This window comes from Canis lupus, chromosome 17 (assembly GCF_011100685.1).
Source record: "Canis lupus familiaris isolate Mischka breed German Shepherd chromosome 17, alternate assembly UU_Cfam_GSD_1.0, whole genome shotgun sequence".
In the NCBI taxonomy this organism is placed as follows: domain Eukaryota; kingdom Metazoa; phylum Chordata; class Mammalia; order Carnivora; family Canidae; genus Canis; species Canis lupus.
Window position 1 is genome coordinate 22,752,216 of NC_049238.1, and position 19,130 is coordinate 22,771,345.

Consider the following 19,130-nt stretch of genomic DNA (forward strand, 5'->3'; position numbering starts at 1 on the left):
TCTGAATGTTCATGCAATATCTATTTTGTAGTTTTTTCCCCACTTGAAAATTAAAAACAAACCAAAGGAAGCTTTAGTTTTAATTCTTACCAGATTCCCGAAATTGGATTTATTTGATGTTTTAGTAATGTTATTACCAGTGAAGCACTGTGTCAGCTTACACTATATAGTAGTATGTGCAGTTGTATTGCAAATGGTATAATAAATTCCGTGTTAAAAATAACATGGATTATAACTTCCATTTTGTATCTAGTCATACTTTTTTTATAGCCTGACTCAATAGTTCTTATTAAGTATTTTCTCAGCCACAATTCTCACTCAGGTCCTTTTCTCTCCTATATATTCTTATAACACTCTGAACTTTTATTGTTATTATTCCATATTCTCTTGCACAGTTGTTTGTTCCATACTTAGTTGCCTCTTCTACTTGACTGTAGGCTTCTTAAAAGCAAGGAATGTGTCTCTAACTTTTTTTTTTTTGCACCCTTTAACATATGGATGTTCTTAATTCTTTATTTGGATAAACATAATTAACTATTACACCAAAAAAAAAAATGGACTCTGCTCCAAGAAAATCTATTTCAGATTAGAAGTTGACTTATATGTATACAATATAGATATTTTATCACACTGATCCTGAAAAATTGTTAATCTAGAATAGAATCACAATGGAGTTCTGATTATAGATTTTCTATGTTTCCCTTAGTCAACAGGCATGCTAAAAGGCCAACCTCTGGCTTCTGTCTACCCTTAACTAAGCTCCATCAGGGATAATAAAGTAAGAAATTACTTGATGTAATTTCACAGAGGACATTATATAATTCATGTAACTGAATGGGTTAAGCAATGAGGTGCTTTATATTAAGGTAATATTAAAATATGTACAGATATTTTAAGGGAAGTTAAAGTAATAGGTGCTAAGTTTATATTAATATAACTAAATTGAATATGCATATAGTTTTTTTAAAGGACATAAGTGAGTATACAATTTAAAGTAAGTCTCCCTCATATCTCAAGGCCTTAGCATCCTTCTTCGAGGACCATTAACGTTTCACATGTATCTGTCTAGAAATAACTTTGTGTACATGACCTAGTGTATATATTACCTGAATAGAAGTGTACTATATACTTCTGTGCCTTTTAAAAATTTCTAATGTGAAATCTACAAAGGGAGTGTATGGAGTATGTATATGTATGTTTGTTGAAGAAAAAGGCAAAACAAATATTCGTGTACCCATGACTCAGCTTAAGAATAGAACATTGCCAGAATCTTAGAAGCTCACAGTACAGTTTCCCAGTTAGTCCCGCTTCTTCCCACAGATAGTAATTTTCTTGATTTTCTATATTTTATGTATAAACCTCTAAATAATATATTGTTTAGTTTTTCCTGTTTTTAATCTGTATGTAAAATAATCATATGCACTGTTCTCCTGTAACTTCCTTCTTTTGCTTTATGATTTTGAAAATTGTTAATATTGACGTGTGTTCATTTTCACTGCAGAATAATATTCTATTATTGCTTACATATTTTCTTTTTCTTTTTCCTTTTTTTTTTTTTTACTATCTTGCTATCTTGTCTTTATGTCCCACTTTTTCTGTTTCTTCTTTCCCACTCCATTTTTATCTTTTTCATTGAGATTTTTTTAAATTTTTATTTTTTTATTCTTTTTTCCTCTACTTGTTTGGAAATTATGCAGTCTATATCTGTTTTTTTAGCAGTTATCCCAATTACTTATTTTTTTAACTTACTAGATAACCAGTTTTGTTATAAAAGGATATAACTCAAGAACAGCCAGATTGAAGATGCATAGGGCAGTGTATGGGGAAAGGGCATAGAGCTTCCATACCCTCTCAGTGTATCTGATCTCCATGTGTTCATCCACCAGGAAGCTCTATCCCAGTTATTTTTTAATCAAGAACTTTAAGTATTTTAACTCCAGTCACCCCCTTCTCAACTTATATTCTCTTGTTTTACAATTCTGTAGTTCTACAGGAAGCCCTACAGGAAGCCCTCCAAAAAGTTAGAGACATATTATTGTCATTGTTTTATACATCAAATATTTATTTAGATTTACCCACATATTTATATCTTTGCTTACTATTCCTTCTTGCATCTCAAACTTTCCACTTAGGATCATTTGCCTTCCTTTATTATGCTTTTACGATCTTTTATCCTTTAATGTCTGTCTACTTCAGTTTCTTCACACTTCAGGGTCTATTTCTGTTGATGGTGCCTTGTTCTTTTAGGTGTTTTGTAATTTTTTTATTGTAAGTTGTCTATTTTTCTTGGAAAGTCATCTATAGGGTTTTCATTGTTTCTAGTGGAAAATTTCTATCTGTATCTGTGTTTCTGTGTTATCTAACTTTTTTTCTTTCTTTCTTTCTTTTTTTTTTTTTTTGCCTGGCTGCTCTTAAGATTTTTTTCATCACTGGTTCTGAAGAATTTGATTATGATGTGCATTGGTGTAATTTTATTTATATTTTGTGCTTTGAGCATATTTTTTTTCATTGAGCTTCTTAGTATTTTTATAGTTTTAATCAAATTTCAAAATTTTTCAGCCATTGTTTCTTCAAATTTTTTTGTCCACCCAACGTTCATTAGGGACTCCAGTTTCACCATGCTCTATTATTTTTGTTTCTTTTCGTGTGTGTGTGTTTCATTTTGGATAGTTTATATTGCTGCCTTCAGTGCACAAATCTTTTCTTCTGCAATATTTAGTCTATTAATCCTACTCTATGTATTTTTCATTGTACATGTAGTTTTCATCTCTAGAAGTACACTTTGAATGTGTCTCCTTATCTTTTTGAACATCTGGAATAAATACAACTGTTTTAATGTCCTTGTCTGTTTAATGTCTGTTATTTCTAACATGTATCAGTTTTGATTGAGGATTCTTTTTATTTTGGGTCATGTTTTCCTGCTTCTGTATATGCCCAATCCCCCTCAAGTGTTTAGGAGGATATGGATTTCCATATATCTATAAGGAAACTACTTGGGTGAGGGGAAAGATCATAAGAAAGGATTAGAGGGAACAATGCTTAACATTTCCCCAGGACTGGAAATAGTGCTTGTTCTCACTAGCCAGACTGAAAAAAACTCATAATTCACAGGATATTGAGTACAGTACTCAGGAATGTCTTACATCAGTAGTGGGGAATAATTAGCCCCAGTCTGAACATTGCTCCAGATCCTCCTAACAAATCATAAAAGCAAGACCTGAAAGGATCACACTGTTTCCAAGTAACTTAACTGCATCTCAGAACAAAGTTCAAGATTTATAGGAATACAAAAATATCCAGAACTCAACAAGGTAAAATTCACTGTATTTCTATTTTTTATCTACATTTCCTTAATTATGAGTAAGGTTGAACATCTTTTATGTGTTTACAAGTGATTTTCTGTGTATGTATGTGTGTGTGAACTGCCTGTTCCTGTCCTTTTCCTATTTCTTTTTTGAGTTATTGGTCTTTTTTGTTAGGTATCTGGCTAACACAGTTGAAGAAGATGAAGAAGAATCCAAATATGAAATTTTTCCATGGGCTTTAGGGAAAAACTGGAGAAAATTGTTCCCTAATTTCTTAAAGTTAAGGGACCAACTCTGGGATAGAATTGACTATAGGGCTATTGTAAGCAGGCGATGCTGTGAGGAGGTAAGATTTTTTAAATACTTTATATAGGTAATCTCTGTTTTCTCTTTATGTAATTTCTCTTGTCTTGTTTTTAATGTGCTTCTGATATTTCATTTTTTATATATGTAAGGGTAGACTATTAACCCTGATGGTTACCATGAATACAACTTGTATACTGCAATGTTGATGTTTTAATATACCACAATAATTTAAAATTGTCATTTCTGTTTTTCAGAGCAGCCTACTTCTATAGTAAGTATTTCTACTTTAGTATGTTTCTCTGGTCTAAGAGATCAGAAATAAATTGGGAAAGGACGGTGTGCATATTCCAAAATATGTTAATAACATTTGGAGCTGAATAATAATTTCCATTAAACAAAGTATGTGAAATTTCAAGTTCCCAAGATTGAAATGCAAACTGTATGCTATAAAATTTAAATAATTTTAAATATGTTAAAAATGGTACCTCTTTTCACATAGAATAATATATAAGGTAAGTTTTCTTGATGCCAGATTCTATTAAGATAAAACAGAAAGACACTAAAAATAAAAAATAGGTTATTTTGGGAAATAAAAGCAAAAATGAACTATTGGGACTTAATCAAGATAAAAAACCTTTGCACAGCAAAGGAAACAATCAACCAAACCAAAAGACAACCTACAGAATGGGAGAATATATTTGCAAATGTCTTATCAGATAAAGGGCTAGTATCCAAAATCTATAAAGAACTTAAACTCAACACCCAAAGAACAAATAATCTGGTCAGGAAATGGGCAGAAGACATGAACAGACTTCTCTCCAAAGAAGACATACAAATGGCCAACAGACATGAAAAAATGCTCCATATCATTTGGCATCAGGAAAATACACATCAAAACCACAATGAGTTACCACCTCACACAAGTCAGAATGGCTAAAATTAACAAGTCAGGAAACAACAAATATTGGTGAGGATGTGGAAAAAGGGGAACACTCTTATACTGCTAGTGGGAATGCAAGCTGGTACAACCACTCTGGAAAACAGTGTAAAGGTTCCTCAAAACTTAAAAATAGAACTACCCTACAACCCGGCAATTGCACTACTGGTTATTTACCCCAAAGATACAAACATGGTGATCCCCAAAGATACAAACATTGGTGCACCCCAATGTTTATAGCAGCAATGTCCGCAATAGCCAAACTATGTCCACAATAGCCAAACTATGGAACATCTAGATTTTCATCAACATATGAATGGATAAAGAAGATGTGATATATATATATATCACACATCTATATATATATATATATACACACACACACATATATATATACACACAATGGAATATTAGCCATCTAAAAAAATGAAATCTTACCATTTGCAATGACATGAATAGAATGAGGGTATTGTGCTAAGTGAAATAACTCAATCAGAGAAAGCCAATTATCATCTGATTTCATTCATGTGGAATTAAGAAACAAAACAGGATCATAGGGGAAGGGAGGGAAAAATAAGACAAAATCAGGGAGGGAAAGAAACCATAAGAGACTCTTAACTAGGAACCAAACTGAAGGTTGCTGGAGGGGAGAGGGGTTAGGGGGCGGGGTGGTAACTGTGATAGGCTTTAAGGAGGGCATGTGATGTAATAAGCACTAGGTGGTTTTTTTTTTTTTTTTAGGTGTTTTATATAATTGATGAATCACTAAACTCTACCTCTGAAACTAATAATACACTATATGTTAATTGAGTTTAAATCAAAATTATGAAACAAAAGATGGGTTATTTTATCTAATGTTCTGGTTTCCAATAAAGAAAAATGTTAATGGTGCAATCTAAAGAAATATTCTAGAGTAGAAAATTAAATATTAAAAAAAAAGAAAAAAGAAGAAAATTAAATAGTGGGCAGTGATCATTGTAAGCCAATACTAGTTTAGTAAAGTTTGGTAAAATGTGAATTAGATAATGCTGTAATGAAATAAAGTCATAGCTAGTAAATGATGATAGGCCAAAAGCCAATTAATGGATTAGTGTCAAACTTCAGGAAATATTTTGAAGGTATGCCCAGAATTAAACTTGTTAATTATATTTATTAATAAGATGAAGATATTAGAAAGCATGCATAATTGTAGATTAAATTAAGAGGACTGTAGAATGTTGGGGAAATGAAAGGATTCAAAAACAACTTAGAAGACTGAATAGCAGGTGAGGTTTTTTCAGGATTGAATTCATTAGGAAAATACGAAAAATTGATTATGTATCTCACCTTCCCCAAATTAATGGATCCTCATTAAAGGATTTAAACAATTCATTCTAAATTAACAGGGCATTGGAAGAGCCCTGCATTGCTATTTTTTATCATTCCCTCCCCAGGTCAGGAGTGGGTAATTTGTGAACCCATGCCATCCTTGGACATGATAGTAGGCCTTATTTGAACACTCTGATTTTTTTTCAAAGTAAACACTTCAAGCCCCACGGCACTTAGCTAAGAGCATGGAGTGGGTACCAGAGGCAAGAGGCGGGGATAGGTAATGCTCACCTCATGGCAGATTGCCCGTCTCCCCCCCGCCCCCCATTCCTAAGATAGAACAACTAGTGTTATAACTGCAGCAATTTAATTTACACAATTGGAGCTGGGATTACTTCAGTTACTGGCATCAGACTTTTAAGCAGCCAGAGAATGGTATGGCTTAATGGTGTATATGTAAAAGACTAAAAAGTTTTAGATAGCTGTAAACTCAGTTATGTAATGGGATTTATAGAAAAGTTGAGTCTCTCAAGGCTTCAACACTGACAACAGATCTCTCCCCTAATTCTAGATGTGCTTATCAAATTTCCTATCCTATTTCATTGTCTAATAGATACCTCAAATTTAACATGCTGAAAATCCAGTTTCTGATTCCCTCACATAGAACTCCAAACTTAACTCCTCCTGCAATCTTCTACATGTTAATAAATGGTAACTTCATCATTCTAATTGTTCAAGCCAAAAAACTGTTGCCCTATACTTGTCTTATAGCCATACCTTAAAAAAAATATATAGCACCTTACCATTTCTCACCTCCTCTACTACTAAGCCCTACTTTGATTGTCCCCTTGTGCCTCAGTTATTGCCATAACTTTCCAAGTAGTCTCATAATCTCTCTATCCTGTAGTCTATTTTCATACACTAGCCAGAGTAAATCTTTCAGAAGTAAGTCAAATCATGATTCCTCTACTCACAAGTCCCCAATAGCTTCCCATCTCACATAGAATAAAAGGCAAAACCCTGGGGTGCCTGGGTGGTTCAATTGGTTAAGCCTCTGCCTTCGGCTCAGCTTATGATCCCAGGTTATGACCAAGCCCTGAGTCAGGCTTCCTGCTCAGTGGGTAACCTGCTTTTCTCTCTCTGCCTTTCCCTCCTGCTCTGCTCTCTCTTGCTATCTCTAGCTCTCTCTCAAATAAATAAAAGTTTTATTTATTTATTTATTTTTAAGGCAAAATCTTACCCTGGTTCTAACTGGTCTGCCAACTCTAATCTTTTTTACTTTGTCTCACTTCCCTCCAAGTACACTGGCCTCCTTGCAGTTCTTCAAACACAATAAGAACATTCCCACCTCAGGATTTTTTTTTACCTGGAATGCTTTCCCCCCAGATATCAGTATGCTTCACTTCCTTACTTTATTCAGGACTCTACCTAAATTTATAATCTCAGAGAAACTTTTCCTTACCACCCTGTATCTAGTAGTATCTCCTGGAATGGAATAAAATTGAAGAGTCCAGAAATAAACCTTCATTTTTATGTTCAATTGAATTTTGACAAGGGTACCAAGAAAATTCAATGGAGAAATGAGTCTTTTCAACAAATGATGCTAGGACAACTGTGTATCTACATGCAAATGAATGCCATTGGACTCCTATTTCATATCATATATAAAAACGAACTCAAAATGGATCAAAGACCCAAATATAAGAGCTAAAAACTATAAAACTCTTTATACATAGGGGTAAATCTTCATTACCTTGAATTAAGTTTCTTAGAGATGATGCCAAAAGCACAAGCAACAAAAGAAAATAGAGATCATCATCAAAATTGAAAAATTGCCCTTCAAAGAACACCATGAAAGTGAAGAGACAAAATACAAGTGGGAGAAAATTCTTGCCGATTATCTGTCCAATAAGGGACTTGAATCTAGAGTAGATAAAGAGCTCTTACAACTCAGCAATAAAAAGACTACTCAATTTTTAAAAGGGTAAGGATCTGAAAAGGCTTTTCAAAAGAAGGTATACAAATGGGCAAAAAAGCACATGGAAAGATGCTCAACATCATTAGCCATCAGAGAAATGCAAAATCAAAACAACAATGAGATATCACTTCACACCCACTAGGATGGTTATCGTGAAAAAGACAAATATAACAAGTATTGGTAAGGATGTGGAGGAAATGGAACCCTCATACACTTCTGGTAGGAATTTAAAATAGTGGTTGTTTTGGAAAACTGTAGCAGTTCCTCAAAAGGCTAAACGTAGAGTTATCATTACAACCCAGCAATTCCAGTTCTAGTTATATACACAAAGGAAATGAAAGCTATATCCACACAATAACTTGTACATGAATATTCATAGCAGCAACATTTGTAGTAGTCAAAAAGTGAAAACCCAAATGTCCAGTGAACGAATGGATAAATAATACAGTATATCTATACAATGATAGATTACTTGGCAATTAAAAGGAATGAAGTACTGATAACATGCTACAACATGGATGAACCTGAAAACATTATGCTAAGTGAAAAGTCAGTTATGAAAGGATCACACATTTTATGATTCCATTTAAATGAACTGTCTAAAAGAGACATCCAAAAATATAATAAAGTAGATTAGAAGTTGCCAGAGGCTGAGGGGAGGGAGAAAATGGGGCATGATTTCATTTTTTATGGAGTGATAAAAATGTTCTAAAATTGACTGTGGTAATGGTTGTACAACTGAATATACTAAAGCCATTGTATAAGTGGGTGAATTGTATAGTATTTGAGTTATACCCCAATAAAGCTGCTAAAATAACAAGTAGTACCTCCCACTATTCCTTTGTATTCCTTTAACAAGTTTTCTTCATAGCATTTAACCATCATATAATATATTGTTTTGCCTATCTTGCTAATGTCTATTTCCCCCTGCTAGAGTATAAATTCCAAGAGGCCATGATCTTTATTTTTATCCCAGAATAGTGCGTGACACAGAGTACTCAGTAAATACTGCTGACTGACAAAGTGAATGGAACTTAAAGCTTGCGATTTTTTTTTCATACCTTCTTATCTATGTAGTAGAAAAAGAATAAACTATAAAATTTCTTTACTGAGCTGACTTGGCACTACCTTTTACAATAGGGGGACATAGATAGTCTTTCTTAGGACTGTTGCAGCCAGGAACAGTTGAATCATGGTGGTATATAGGAACAGAAATTATCTAGACTTTATTCTGTTAACTATTCATTCAATAGCTAACTTATGAGTAAGACATTTAACTTCAATGCTATGGGGGTTGTTATAAAGAAGTGATTATATTATCCTTGCCCTGAAGTTTGATGCATTTAAGTGGCAAAACATGTTAGAAATTTAGTTAAATATTCTATGCATTTGTTATTGAGAACCCAGTATTGACATACTGCCAAGTCCATTTCTTTAGTCTCATCCTAGAGTAAACCCAAGTTATGATAGCATTTACAAGTTGGTTTACAATAATAATACTTTACATTTGCATTATGCTCTAACAAATTCATAAATATTTTCATATAAATTATCTTATCCTCAATAAAAGTACCTATGAGGGTTGTAGAATTCTCATTTTACATCTGATGAAACTGAGAACCAAGGAGATTGAGGTTTACTCAAGACCATACATCAATTAAGTGTTAAACCCAGAACTTCATATCTAATAACTTCCCAGTGTTTTCTGTTTTCTCTTTTTTTCTCTGACAGCTACCTTCCATTGGTTATATTGGTTAATTTGGAAATCAAATTTATATCTGTTATGTTATTTTATCTCAGGAATTAAAAAGCATTTTAAAAAGGAATTAAGTAGCATAAGTATTTTGTCCATTTTTCTGACAAACTGGGGCTTTGAAGGGTTGTAACTTGTCCATGGTCGTTAATAAATGGTAGAACCAGCTAGTTCTTAAACTTAGCACTCTTTCCATTACATACCACTGTCAAAAAACTTACTCTCTCCTTTCAGATAGTATGAATTTTAAAAATTTGTCTCTTTTTTAACCTTGGTTGCTGCAAAGAAACTAAGAGCCAAGTTTTATCCCTAACTACATTAATTATATCACCTTTTACTACCAGCCTGTCTGCTTTCTTCCTTTAGCCTAATTTTCCCTTCTGGATCCTAGAAAATTTTTGTTGTTGTTTTTACTTTTTGTCAGCTGCCTCAAATCCTTTTTTGGAAAGAGATGAGGTATGATTATATTGAAAAATACAGAGCTTCTCTAGAAAAGAGTAAAGACAATTTCCGTATTTATTCTGATCTTACTATCTTATAATGAGTTTACCTTTTTTGGATATCAGCTCCTCTGAGGTGGAATTTATTTAGGTTGATGATAACTTAATTTCTAGATTGTTTTACAGATTATGGAAAATGCCAATCTGATGAGAAAGAGTTAGACTCCAATTCCAGTCCCTTTATACATGATAGACGATAGCAATTTTATCAAAAGGAAGCTTTTCTCTGTTCTTGTTATGTACTCTGGCCTAGATGGCACAGTATCATCATAGCTGATTTGTCTGTCAGCTACTACTTGATTCGAGATTAGAATTTAGAAAGCAGAGATGTGACATAAACAGTTTTGGACAAAACAATCCAATGACTAAATGCAGCAGAGACCCAATATAGGGAAGGTACTGGAAAGTGTTAAACTTCCTATAGTTCAGAAGGAAGGTGTAAACAGTGCTGAAGATAGCAATGCCAAAGAAAAGTCAATGTTATAAAATTATAGTTGTCATTACTTGGTGACCAGTTGGACATAGGGCGTATGGGAGAGTGAGCTTTCAGAGTTTCAAATCTATAGAACAGAAAGGGTAATGTGTTCCATAATGGAAATAGGAAACACTAAAGAAACAAATTGATTTATTGGAAAAAATAAGTAATTTGGTATTAGACATGAATTTAAGGTATATTTGGATAATTAAGTGAGGCATGAATATAAAATGAGTCATCATATGCAAGTGATATTTAAAGCTTGGTAGAGTAGATAAGAGTCAAGGTGAACGTAATGTTAATACTTTTGGGACACTTGTCAGGCACTGTTCTAAGTACTGCATATGTGTTAACTCTCACAACAGTTCTTATAGCTAGCTAGGTAATCCCAGAAGAGGAAACAGGCACAAAAAGGCTAAATAATTTCTCTAAGGTCACAGAATTAGTCAAGCAGCACGCTAGTATTCAAACCTAGGAAGTCTGATTCCAGGGTCCTTGTTTTTAACACCTACTCTATACCATCTTGAGATCACAGAGAAGTAGAATATATAGAGAAAAATAGGGCCAAGTATTAAATTTTGGGATACCCATCAAAGGCACCAAAAATAATCACTAAAAATGACGAGTAAAATAAAATGTAGCATAATATTTCTAGTAGATCAAGTGCTACTAATGCTTCAAAGAAGTTACTTTCATAAGTCATAGAGTTTGAGGACTGTAAATGACCTGTTTTCTCATATGCAAAAGATACCTTGTAGCCCAGAAGGTTATGTAATTTGCCCAAGGTCATAGAACTAATAGAAGACCAAAATCCTGCTTCCTTGACCCTCTTAAAATTTTTGTAATTCTCTGTTGTTATCATAATAACATTCTAATAATATCTGTAAAATATGTGCAAACATATTTAAAAGTACACAAGTATGTGTGCATGCATTTTTCTAGCTGGGTTAGTATGTAGAGAGACTGATGCTAGTTTGTTGTAGAAAGAACAGTTTACTAAACCTATCTTGTGCCTTTTGCTTCCTATTTTTCTCTGATCTTCTCACTAGAATTTGCTACAGGATCCTTAAAAAAATCATGTTGTTGGAAGTTTATAATGTCAGTGGCCTCTAATTCTTAATTATTTTCATCTATCAATAAGAAATATACAGTGACTACATAATATTGTGTGGAAGGCATTTGATAGAGAGGTATATGAGAGAATATTCCTGCACAGAGAGTTTTCAATATATTGCATTCATAAAAAGAGATATATCTGAGTTTTAGATACATGCTAAAAGTCCTTACGTAGCATTAAAAATAAAACTACAATCTAAAAACTGGAGTTTTAGAAAGGTGGGACTTATGCTCAGCACTGAAGGAAAAGCAATACCAAGACAAAAGGGAGAGGACATTCCAGAAATGGAAATAAGGATGTACAAATGTTGAGGAAGAAATAGAAAAATATGGAAGGAATAAGAAATTCTGTATTCTATTTCCTCACTTTACATAGCTCTGAACCTAGTTTTACATTGTTATGAAAATATTTATTGTTAGAATTAATATCTTTACATCTACTTTTTAGAAGATATGTAACTTTATTACATGTTTGTTGAAAACTTTTTTTGAGAATTTAAAAGGTGGATTATAAAATAAATTCAATCCTAAAATATACTTTAAAAAATTAGCATAGCTAGCATTCTTTATATCATTTTGGAAGAAGCCATAGGTTCCCTGTTTTCTAAGTGGACTGGTCTCAGTCTGGGGTTTTTAAGTTTTAATTTTTAACCACAAAAGTATCTTTCCAAGCAAAATTTTATACATAATCCTCTAAATTGAGGTTCTTTTCTTGATTGGTCTTCCCATATCCCATTCTGGGACACCTAATATAATCTATGAAAACACAGAGCTCCTGAAACAAGTTGAAAATCATTCGTTTAAGCATTAATAATTGCTTAACTCTCAAATTCTATAATTCTTATTTACTTTGGTCATTGATAACTGCAACTAAACATTTTTTGCTTTGAAGCAATATTCCAACACTGCTTAGAAATTTTAGACATCATAGGGTCAACATATATAGGTATATTTCCCTACTTTGACTTCTTCAGTGACTATCATCTGCTTACTTTGTGATAAGGATTTTATACATATCTAACCCTCCTATGATGCAGATAATATCCCCATTTTAAATATGAGGAAGTTAAGCCTCAGAAAGGTTAAGTTGCCCAATATCATACAGCTAGCAAGTGGCAAAGCCAGGTTAAAAAAATAAAAAACTAAGTCTATCCTGACTCCAAAGGAAGTATTTTATTTAACCTTCGAGAACAATACCCACCATGTAACAAGGAATCTTAAGTGTTTTATAATTAATTCCTCATCTAATCCTTGCAAAATCCTCTAAAGGAGACTCTATTATTCTCTTCATATTACAGATAAAGAAACTGAGGCACAGAGAGGTTAGGTAATTTACCCATCTTCTTACTCACCACTTCCCTTGCCATAATTGCAAGCATGTTAAAATTAGCCTAACAACGTAGTTAGAAACCTCAACAATGTTATTTTCAACGCAATACATTCCAAAGTTAAGAATTATGTGTTGTTTTGGACTAATTGTGTTATCTATCCCAAACTTAGAATATTCTGAATTGAAAAACTTGGAAGGTTGAAATATTTGAAGTAACTTCAGTACTTTGTTAGTTATTATCTTAAGAATCCAAGCAGTGAATCACTTTATAGGTAATACTGTCTTATCTGGAGAGGCCTACTTTTTTTTAAACATCAGTAACTTAGGCTTTTAGGTCTAGTTTTAGAGATAGCTGTCTGTGAGTCATAATTCTTTTACTTAATCTTACCAAATTTTAAAATCTTACGAAAATTCTAAAAGAAAGCTTTCCACCATAGGTTATGGCTATTGCTCCAACTCATTATATATGGCAACGGGAACGCTCTGTGCATCACAGTGGAGCTGTTAGAAACTACAACAGAGATGAAGTTCAACTGCCCCGGGGACCTAGTGCCACACCAGTAGATTGTTCACTCTGTGGTAAAAAAGGAAGATATGTTAGACTGGGATTATCTTCATCATCTTCATCCAGTGATACAGTAGAGGTGATGGAGAAACATTCTCAGGAATCACATAACTCCATGGACATAGTAGTTGATCGTTCTCAAGCTTATAGCTATTCTCAAGGTATGATTTAGTAATATGTAGCAATTAGATTTATGCAAGCTATTAAATCTGAGTTATTTATTGAACTGTAGTAAGTCCTTACAGGCAGGGGTACATACTAATTTTATATACTAGAACAATATTAGTTAAATTACTATCGAAAGTTTTCTTTTCAGTTACTATTTGTCTTGTGTCAGTACCTGGCTTTGTGGTAGCTTAACTAAACTAAAAGATTTTTAGTGTGACTTATGTTAAACTGAAACCTAATATACCATGGGTTTCAAGTATTTTAAAGTATTAAGCATGTGAAGAACCTGAATCATTTTCTTTGAAATGTTTTATTCAATAGACATTTCAAAAAAGAAAATAAATATACTGATCTCCCCAGTTTTATCAGTGATTAAGTACTGGTTTTATTATATACACTTTTTAAAAATTCAGATATAATTGACATATAACATTGTATTAGTTTTAGATGTACAACATAATGATTTGATACATTGTGTAATTGTTACCACAATAAGTTAACATCTCTCACCACATGTATTTTTATGTGATGGGAACGTTTAAGATATATTCTTCACGGGATCCCTGGGTGGCGCAGCGGTTTGGCGCCTGCCTTTGGCCCAGGGTGCGATCCTGGAGACCCGGGATCGAATCCCACGTCGGGCTCCCGGTGCATGGAGCCTGCTTCTCCCTCTGCCTATGTCTCTGCCTCTCTCTCTCTCTCTCTCTCTCTCTGTGACTATCATAAATAAATAAAAATTTTAAAAAAGATATATTCTTCACAACCTTCAAATATACAATACAGTATTGTGAACTATAGTCACCATGTTGTTCATTGCACCCCAGGACTGATTTATAAATGGAAGTTTGTATCTTTTGATCACCTTCACCCATTATGCCCACTGTGTATCCCCGCCTCTGGCAAACACCAGTCTGCTCTCTGTATCTGTGAGGATTTTTTTCTGTCTTGTTTTGTTTTTAGATTCCACATATAAGTAAGGTTACACAGTATTTTTATTTTTCTGTCTAAAGTATTTCACTTAGCATAATGCCCTCAAGATCATCCGTGTTGTCACAGATGGCAGGATTTCCTTATTTTTGACTAATACTCCATTCCTGTGATATTATATAGCTGAATGATAGTCTGTACACACATGCTTACACAAACAGCCCACATTTTCTTTATCCATTCATCAGTTGATGAGCACTTAACATTGTTCCATGTTTTGACTATTGTAAATGCTACAATGAACAAAGGGGTGCAGATACCTTTTTGACATAGTGAATTTGTTCTTTAGGATAGATACCAGATACAGAATTGCTGGATCATATAGTAGTTCTATCTTTAATTTTTTGAGGAACCTCCATATTGTTTTTCCACAGTGGCTGCAGCAACTTAAATTACCACCAATAGTGTACAAGGGTTCCTTTTTTCTCCAACTCCTCACTAACACTTATTATTTATCTTTTTGATAATAGCCATTCTAATAAGTATGAAATGACACCTCATTGTGGTTTTGATTTGCATTTCCCTGATAATTGGTGATGTTGAACACCTTTTTGTGTAACTGTTAGCTACTTGTCTTCTTTGAAAAAATGTCTGTTCATTTCCCTGCACATTTTTTAATTGGATTTTTTCCTATTGAGCTGTAGGAGTTTTGTTTTTTTTTTTTTTACATATTTTGGATATGAACCCCTTATCATATATGATTAGTAAATATTTTCTCCCATTCCATAGGTTGCCTTTTCATTTTGTTGATGGCTTTCTTTGCTACACAGAAGTTTTTAAATTTGATGTAATTCCACTGTTCATTTTTGCTTTGTTACCTTTATTTTTGATGTCCAATCCAAAAAGCCATTGGCAAGATGAGTGTCTTCCCACTTTGTTCTAGTTTTATGGTTTCAGGTCTTAAATTCAAGCCTTTAATCTTTTGTGAGTTTATTTTTTTTATGCATGGTATAAGATAGCGCTCTTCATTTCTTTTGCATGATACTGTCCAGTTTTTACAACACCATTTATTGAAGAGGCTATTGGTTCCACCTGTTGGCTCTTTTGTCATAAATTAATTGACCCTATATGCGTTGAGTTTACTTCTGGGCTCTGTATGCTGTTCCACTTCTCTATGGGTCAGTTTTATGCAAATACCATACTGTTTTTGATTACTATAATCTTGTAATACTATATACTTTTCTATCTTCTACTTAAAAAAAATTAGAAGCGTACTATGTCTAGGCCTGCTTTTTTTCACTACCATAAAGCATTTCCCCATGTTAGTAGTCTTTGGAAATCTGATTTTTAATCATGATATGGTATAAGTATCATAATTTACTTGCACATTTCACTTTTGTTGGGATTTGAGGACTTTGAAAAATGGTAACCAATCATGAACTGGAAATGCTTTTAGTCAACCACTCTAATTTTCATTCAAATTATAAAGATAGGGTATCTCTGACACTTCTCAATTCTCAGTAATATTCTGCTAGCAGTGATCCTTTTTACTTCTTAAAAAGCCTTTAGGACTGCCAGATTTCTTATGGTTCTTCCTCAGTTCCACAATGAGATCTGTATTATTTCAGAATATCGCATTTATTTTTGCTATATCCTTATGAGATTAACAGTGACTACTGAAGTTTTATTAAAAGAGAAAAAAAAATAAAAGAGAAATTAAACTCTTAAGACTCTTCAAGGTAGGAGTCACATTTCAGTCATTGTTCCATTCCCTGGCCTTAGTAATCACTAAACAAATTTGACTAACAGTATAGTCTCTTCCCTTGCAACACCTCCATAGTTTTTATTCGTTCTCTTGCATCTGAAGGTAAGTAGGATCTACCTTAGGCTAAATTATAAAAATTGCCTTTTAGCATCCCTCCTTTCTATCCCAGCAACTTTTACCTACATTCTTTGATTCTTGTAATAGGTTAAGATTTACTAGATGTTTAAAATGTTCCATGCAATGTGTTAAACATTTTGCATTGATAATCTCACTTAATGTTCACAGCCAACCCTATGATAAATACTATTATCTCTACTTTGCAGATAAGGAGACTGAGGCTTAGAGAGGTTAAATCATTTGCTCAAAGTGGTGGAGCGACATTTGAACCCAGGTCTGTCTGACTCTAGACTACAGCCTGAATTCCTATTATGCTCTACTGCCCCCTTTGATGAAATCCTACCATTGGTGGTGAAAAAAAAGCTGCCACAGAAGTCTTTTTAGTAGACTACTGAGGACTAAGGAGGTGGTGAAAGTATTAAGAACCAAGTTCCTGATGAAAGATTGTATGGAGTGAATTGGGAGAGAATTCCAACTACAATTTGAACAGATATTTATAGAAAGCAGAACACAAGTAGTTATGTTTTACTCATACTAGCGCCTGTAGCGCCTGTAGCGCCTGTACTCATACTAGCGCCTGTAACAAGTACACTGTATTTTAGACTTTGATATCTCAAGAAAACACAGTACGTCCAGGGAGGAAGGGGCTCTGCCAGTTTGCTTTGAAAAAAAGCATGACTTTGAGGGACTGTGGATGAGAAGTGGAGCACTTAAGGGAGTTGTAAATGAAACTGTGCTTTCATCCCATCCCTGGTTTAGGATATACACAGATTCTCTACAGGAAGGAACAAGTATTTATTCATTACTCTGAACTAAAGAGTATTAAAGTTAAATGTAAAACCTTTTGTTTCAGGATGACAGAGGGTAGGCAATATGTTGGAAAAAAACACTTGACCAATAAACTTATACATTCATTTTCCCTCAGTAGGCTTAATTGAAAGTGAGCTAATTGGGGGTGTGAGAGCATTTAAAGGTAACACAAGGTTATCAGGAGCAGGGGTCAGAGTCTTACTGCCTCAGCAGCTGCTGATTCCCAGTAGTGACCTCTGCTAGCAAAATTTTCTTCCTTCAGTCCACATAAAGTGGTTGGAATCACTTAATGGTTTATGGTTGCAGAAAACTCAATTCATCATTCTATAAGAAACACAAAGAGCTGATGCTCTACTCCAGGCTTTTATGCTAAAATATAGCAGTAGATGCTTTTCAATGCTTCTGTCTTCATACACAAGCAACTTCTTGCTTTTCAGGTAAAATTTCTATTTTGTTTTATGCAGTCATGCTGAACCATAATTATGAAAGTGTTATTACCACTTGAAAATGCTTATAATACGGCAGACAATAACAACAATTAAAGAGGCATAAAATAGAAGATTTGCTGTTATTACTGCCATGTAAAAGTATGTGCTCATATGGATGTAGACTGGACATTGGTCTTGGAGAAGTAAACATGGTTTTCTTAGGGGCCTACAAAAAAACAAAACAAAAAACCTATTTTTCTACCATTAAAAATTCTCAAAACATATTCAAAAAACAAGTTTCAGATAAACATGTTTATGATATTTATTAGGAATAAAATAGTTGTCATTTTGACAAGGCTGGGCAATAAATGAGGCATTCTTTACGAATTTATATACATCACAGTCACCAGTCATGTTCTAGGCATATTATAAAGGTAGCCTCATTTAACACTTGACCCTCCCCCCAAGCAATCTTTAAGTGGCATCATGACACACATTTTAGTGACAAAGGAAAGTTACAGTTGAAAGGTAAAACAACACCAACAATAAAAACAGCAAAATGGGACTCAGTTCTATCTGAATGTATAGCCTATTTTTATACTAAACCACACAGTCTCTCTGTACCTTATGCTGTTTTAAGCCTTATGACACCTAAGTTAATCCCTCTGAAACATGAATATGCAGAGGACGCCTCAGATTTTAGAGCAAAGCCAAAGGCAAAAAGCAATATAGCAAACCTTATTACTGATTCACATGAGCAAGCCTGGGACATTGCAACTATTATATAATCTAAGATAATTTTTTCTCAAAAAAAGATCCTCTTCTGAATTTATTTGTCTCTACAACTGTTCTAATCATACAGTAGCAGAACTTAAAATCTTAATCTATATTCAGTGAATTACCAGCTCATGTGGTTATTCCTTCACAGTATTTTTTACATCTGCCCCTTTTCCTCACCTAATAGTTGTATATTACTACCAATCAACTCATAATGTATACCGTGTGTTAACTGTGAAATTTCTGATTCAATTGTTTTTCCTTCCTTTAAATACTCATAGATACTTCCTTTAAATATTCATATTTACAGACTAATTTAAAAAAAAATACCTCCTTTTACATGACCATAGAACCTTCAGGAGTCCCTACTGCCTCTGAAGTAGAATTCTAACTCCAATTCTCTCAGAGTCCATGCCTAAATTTCTCCTTAGAACAACCAAGTCAATAGGATATATACAGATATAGTGTAGTATAGATACAAATATGGATGTAGTGTAGATACAGATCAAGTGTAGCCTTGTAGCCATCAGCACAATTTTATTGACCATTTACTAGGTGAAAAAGG

General features: G+C 33.6%; 1 protein-coding gene across 6 annotated transcripts in view; it reads left to right on the forward strand.

Annotated features, from left to right (window-relative positions):
• SPDYA (speedy/RINGO cell cycle regulator family member A) overlaps positions 1 to 19,130 on the forward strand; it is a 34,675-nt gene that overhangs the window by 13,152 nt on the left and 2,393 nt on the right. For 5 of the 6 annotated variants that reach the window (XM_038561157.1, XM_038561158.1, XM_038561160.1 and 2 more), the window contains exons 5-6: positions 3,480 to 3,651; positions 13,446 to 13,734. In XM_038561157.1, the coding sequence (XP_038417085.1) occupies positions 3,480 to 3,651; positions 13,446 to 13,734 (461 nt within the window). Of the gene's footprint in view, positions 1 to 3,479; positions 3,652 to 13,445; positions 13,735 to 16,756; positions 16,825 to 19,130 lie in introns of all 6 variants that reach the window. The other variant, XM_038561161.1, reaches the window with a different exon arrangement.